This window comes from Glandiceps talaboti, chromosome 4 (genome assembly GCF_964340395.1).
Source record: "Glandiceps talaboti chromosome 4, keGlaTala1.1, whole genome shotgun sequence".
NCBI lineage: Eukaryota > Metazoa > Hemichordata > Enteropneusta > Spengelidae > Glandiceps > Glandiceps talaboti.
Genome location: NC_135552.1, coordinates 25,703,247 through 25,709,125, shown reverse-complemented (window position 1 = coordinate 25,709,125; position 5,879 = coordinate 25,703,247). Strand labels below are relative to the sequence as shown.

At 38.0% G+C, this 5,879-nt stretch overlaps 1 protein-coding gene across 1 annotated transcript; it reads right to left on the bottom strand.

Annotated features, from left to right (window-relative positions):
- Nucleotides 1–812: 812 nt before the first annotated feature.
- Nucleotides 813–5,190, bottom strand: LOC144434390 (D-beta-hydroxybutyrate dehydrogenase, mitochondrial-like). The gene is made up of 5 exons (XM_078122840.1): nucleotides 4,947–5,190; nucleotides 3,698–3,910; nucleotides 3,298–3,480; nucleotides 2,978–3,115; nucleotides 813–1,183 (listed from the first exon to the last, which is right to left on the bottom strand). The coding sequence occupies exons 1-5, from the start codon at nucleotides 5,188–5,190 to the stop codon at nucleotides 813–815; spliced, it is 1,149 nt and encodes a 382-aa protein (XP_077978966.1).
- Nucleotides 5,191–5,879: the final 689 nt, after the last annotated feature.

The window sequence follows — 5,879 nt, the reverse complement described above, 5'->3', positions numbered from 1 at the left end:
TAAGATGCCCCCTTCAAGTCTACTAATGTTTGGACTGATTTATAACAAAATATAAAGTTATAACAGAGACGTTGGCGAGAACTCTTCACTGTTTATAATTCATTTATTAAATTTGATCAAGGAATAATAATCCAAGAAACCCATTGCATCTCATTCATGTTCATTTATTTAATTATTCATTCTTGATTTTGTTTCTTTTCAACAACTTGCTTGTACAAATGTTCGGAAATATATTGGAAATTTAATCCGGAATGGTCTTGGGTATAAGGCGTAAAAAAGATTGTGTGGTTCCGATTACATTCAATTTTAAAATAGGTGGGGTAGGTAGATTTTTTTTTTTATTTTATTATATATTTTTTTCATGTGTGAGTGTCTAGTTCAGGTTTTCCATTGTTTTTCAAATGGTCTTTGTGTTAATTATTTCTTGGGAAGTTCTATCAAATGTACGGCCATTACAGATTGGAAGAATAGTTTTATATTGTCTTTTTAAGTTGATGTCAGTTTCAGCACCCACTATTTCTTGCGAGACCACGATTTTCGCGATTTTATTATTATTTTTCTCGAATGCGTAAAAAAAAGAGTTTAGGGTCGGCGTGAAAAACTATGTGGGGGTCGGGTAACCGGAACCAAACAACTTTTTTTATTTGGCCTAACTTGTGGTATAAAAAGTTTACAACGTAATTATAGACATGTAAAATGATAGTGCTGTTTCATCACGTGCCGGTATAACAAGAATCATTTTTCTTTGTTGTAGCACGCAGTGAAAGACATTTTTTTTAGTCTTTTCATTGCACCGGTTCTTTGTCTGGTCATTATGCATTTTTATCTTTCTTTTTATTTATTTCAACGCCAGCTGGAGTCATCACTTTTGGCGCGAAAATGTTAGCTAGCAAGTAGTCTGCAGTTTTGACTGGTAGGCACATTCCTACAAACATCATAATCCAGGAGCCTTTACCGACAAGATAACGTGCTTTTGGAGCAGTTGAGAGCAGAGCGTCTGTCATTGCATCCACGACGTACGAGAGATCTTTTAAGATGTATGGAGAAGAGCTTGATGCGATGCGGAGCATTCGATCTCGGTATGATTTTAAGTATTCTTCGCCGTAATCTGTCCTCGATATTGGGGAAACATCTCGTATTACAGCGTCAGCCATTGATTCCATTTGTCTTGCAGTGAATAAACCTACAAAATTAATAATTAATACAAAAATACATAAATACCGACTCTCTCTAGAATTGAATCCTCGTACACAAAGAGGACTCATGTACATGTTATCTAACCATAGAACCTCTATGATCCAACCTACTAGCCCGACGCTGTTGTATTGACCATTTTTTCGTCAAAGACCATCCAAGGGGTCTATGGTTAAAGATAAAAGACTAAAATAGCATAAGCCCGTCACTATGACATTTGAAGTCTTCAACACTCAATAGAAAACATTGGCATAATATTATGGTTATCTTACAAAGTGATTACACAATTTTTCTCTGTCGGGATACACTACGTATAAGGCCAAAACAAAAGTGTTCCTGGTCCCTCGCATCGATCTTTTTTGACGTGTTTGTCTGAAGATCGGGGGAATACACAAAAATAACCATCACTACATTAATTGCTGCGTCAGTGAAAACAACTGCAGAGCCAATCGTGAACAAGCAAATTACATCTGCCCCACACAACTTGTTCTAGAGTACTAAATAAAAAAAACATAACTGTTAAACAAAAAACAAAAAAATCGCGTTGTCGTACCACTTTAGACAAAATGTCCTGACCACAAACATTTCTCTTTTTTTGTCCTGACTTCTCACTGCACAGTCGTACAATCAATAGCTTCTTTATGGCACCGCTTAACAGACGCCCCTTTATATTAATTTTCGTAGAAAAATTATACTTTAGGTTGCCAGAATGAACTTTTGCAAACACAAATTACTAGTCAGGCTCGAGTAACTAGTTTGGCCGTATCTCAGGTTCGCTAGAGACTTTATGGCAATACTGAACATTTCTTGATATGAACAAGAAACATCTTCTCCCCCTAGTGTTTCAGAATACTCAGGCAATACTCAGGTAATATATATCTATATAAAACATGATTCCATTCAAAGTATTCATTATATTGGAGAGCCCATGTTGTGGTAAACTGGGCATCTTAACCCACATTCATTACCAGTATACAGCCCGACAAATAATGACAATTTATTGCACTGCACGACAGGCCTGTGATTGGCTACACAACCTCAGGACTTGGTTTTTTCACGTTAATTTTCCCTCGAGTTGTTGACAGTTTTAATGTCTTTTTATCACTGTATGTGCAAACACATATCATAGTCAGTGGTGAACACCAAACCCTGAAAATTTATATAAAAAACTGAATTGAAAGGTCTAGTAATATTCATAGATATATAGCCAGTGCAATGAATATCACTGTGAGTAAGCGCCATTTTAACGATGACCTTGGTAATTCGTTACATCAGCAAAGACGGTAGCCTATAAACTACTACAAGTCGTCAGATATATTGCCGGAATACATTTACCTTGCCACAGAAGTTATACAATGAAGACGAACGCATTCATAACCATGAGGTCTTTGTCTGATCTGAATAACAAAATTGATTTGTTGTTGATATAGTCAGTTATGTCTCAGACCTTGTTTACTGGTCTGTGGTTGTGCAAAGACGAGGTCAAATACGAATTTAACCACACACAATAGAGATGACTGAACCAACGACTCTTCGAAAACACATAACATGCGTATTTGTTGAAAGTTGGCTGACCGTGACGTCACATGACCTTTCTCATTGAAATTCAGATCACTACACACAATTGCCTGGGATAACCGAAGAAACAAAATACTGATACACTAGCGACAAACGTAATAAATGTAAAATAAATTATAGTCATTTGTCACATCGACTATAGCTGATGGAAAGGAAGTCGGGTTATATTTTTTATTTGAATTTTATGAGTTTGTGGTTAACTAACCTGTCCTAAAACCTGCTGGCTCTATGATGGAGACTTTCACTCCCCATTGTTCCATTTCCATACGAAGTCCATCAGAGAACAGTTCCACCCCAGCTTTAGATGCTGCATATACAGAATGCATGCCAACTGTAACCCTGCCTAATAAAACAGAGAAAATATCAAAAAAGTCAAATATACATGATAATTAAACTCACCGAACATTTGTCATGACAACAATACTTCATACGACAGTGAGTACATCATTGCCATCCACAACTTGACTACAATGTCATTTACGCATCTTTTACAGCAAAATTACGACGTGTTGTTGACCAACTTACCTGAAACACTTGCTACATTAACGATACGGCCTTTACTGTGTCGTATTAAAGGTAGGAACGCTTTGGTGATACGCATTAGCCCAACACAGTTGACATCCATCAGTTTCTCTATGGTTGACATTGGAGTCAATTCGAAGTCTGCCATGAACAGCATACCAGCATTGTTCACCAGGCCCCATAAATCTGTCGGGATGAAAGTGAAGTATAGAATTATGTCTGTCTGTCTGGCTGGCTGGCTGTCTGTCTGTATTTGTGAGTGCACATATTTCGACATACGTCCAGAGGAGCAGACATTCAAAATCTCGCCCACGTGATCATTGATTCCCGTCATCAGTTCACTATATAAATGCAGTTACATGTACCATTAGTATACAAAGTGTATGATTCTAAATTTACATACCTTCTCCATCCAAATACCGTTCCACTTCTTTTAAAGCATTGTCAACCTGTTCTTGGTTTGTGACATCTAACTGGATTGTCTTCAAGCGATCTGAACATGTTTTGACAAGTTTTTGTTCCCCCTCTCCTCCCTTAAATAGACATGCTGCAAATACTCTAAAACCAAGATAGTCAAGATGAACTGCAAGGCTGTGTCCAAAACCACTATCGCAACCTGTGAGTGACGTCAAGACATTTTCATGTAAGAATTTTCCAGGATAAAACATTTTGAACTATGGCATCCTGACAAGCATCGCAAGGGTGAATGTACAACCAGCATAGTTAGTATAAAGACAGTTAATATTTATCTAACCAATATACGTTTATCAGCAGCATCTATTATACAAAAGGGTCAACACAGTAAGCCACCATTTGTGTATTAAACCCCGATCTTCAATGGTTCCTATCAGAACTACACAACTATCAAATAGCACATACAAGGAATAGACCCATTTCCTTATCTATGGTGAAAGTCTATGGGGTTGAGGTTTTGATAGTCGCTAGTTAGTGGTTGTTTCCAATCTAACTGATCTCACAAGTCATTTTCCGGCGGTATGATGGGATTGAATAATCTTATACCCATATAGGAATGGTACAAATGTTGGCATAGCCCTTTTTTAAAGAACTAGCTAGAGGATCCATTATTTTAGGCCCTAAACTGACTGAAGAGCTTAGGAGATTTTGTTGTCAAGTTGTTGGAACGATATAATAGTTGATTGATTACATACCACGATCTGCTTACGTTGACCCCCAGACCATCAGGCTAAATGATCATTGACGTATGAAATCTGGACCCTTCACGTTCACCCCAATCATTCGATCTAATATATACAACGTTGTACATGATAATGTGGCTATCTGATATGATACTACATGAGCAAAGCTTACTTAGCCTTTTCCTTTTTGACGAGTAAGTTGTGACTCGATTCTCTTTTAATTTTTTTTGCACATTGTCAGAATCGAGTCTCGTACTCCGTCTGCAAGCTTGACTAGCCAAGGCCGTATGTAGGCCAGTGTTGCCCATCGGCACCGACATGCCAGCGTGTTGACGGCGCTGTTATTGAGATACGTCGCTAGCTAGTCGTACCTCCGAAGGCTAGTGAACAGGCTAGACATGCCGATCTGATAATGAAACTCTGGACTAAGCCCACATTTCCAGATGACAAATAAACAAACCCACAGTACCAAAATTAATTTAGACCTTGTCTTACCTGTGATGAACACAGCCTTCCTACCAACGTCCAAAACCTTGGCAGGAATCATGTAAATCCATACTGCGAATGCCGCAAGTAAACACAACGATGCCGTGAAAGGCACATGGGATAAATTAAGCCTGAACTTCCCATGCCCTTGTGGTTGAAGGGGAAACAAAGAATTATAGATAATATATACAAACAGTCCGAATATAAGGTACGCAAGGAGACGTACAAATGTCTGTCGGATAGTGCCTGACATTGTGTTCGCTACTAGTGGTAGTACAAGCGTAGTGACTGCCGCAGGGACAGTGCAGTGCTGTGATGATACCTGATGATGCACTTCACCCTTTGACCCTATTCTCATGTTAATTAATAACTCGCCAAATGCATAGACAGTGGAGGGGAGACTGTCCTATGTAACACGAAGAGGAAAAAACAAACCCCCTCCAGCAAAGACAGGTACAAGACTGGCATCATTCCATTGGGAGATTTTTTTAGTTTCCTAAATCTTCAATTGTTTTCAATTGTTTTCAGTTAATTTGTAAATTCACTAACTTTATAGTTTATGCCCAGACCACTATTAGATTAGAATAAAAAGAATCTTTTTAGTGGTCAGAGGTGCAAATTATGTAAGGAAAATATCCTTCACTTTTTACAAGTAGTCCCCTAAGGCGTTCGATTTATCCCGACCATTTCGCACTCACCCAGGCTATCATTCCATATATATATATATATGCATATACGAGAACACACACGTATCTTTTTAAGTTAGCTTATTCAAATAAAGAATAAACGAGGCCCGTCCACTTAGAGGCAATGTCACTCCAGGGAATAAAATATTTTGATAAACTTTGTGTTCTGAAATCTCATTTCATGATTTTACATGACGTAGTTTCACTCTGTTGCCAAGAAACACCAAAATTGAAACTCCTTTTCTCACCTGCGTAT

What these genes read in the sequence shown, in the direction of transcription:
- LOC144434390 (XM_078122840.1), bottom strand. Translation starts at nt 5,190, where the DNA reads ATGTCAGGCACTATCCGACAGACATTTGTACGTCTCCTTGCGTACCTT. An exon ending in TAATGTAGCAAGTGTTTCAG is followed by an intron (nt 3,116 to 3,297) that starts GTAAGTTGGTCA and finishes CTGTTTTATTAG; the next exon opens with GCAGGGTTACAGTTGGCATG. An exon ending in GCCAGCAGGTTTTAGGACAG is followed by an intron (nt 1,184 to 2,977) that starts GTTAGTTAACCA and finishes TTAATTTTGTAG; the next exon opens with GTTTATTCACTGCAAGACAA.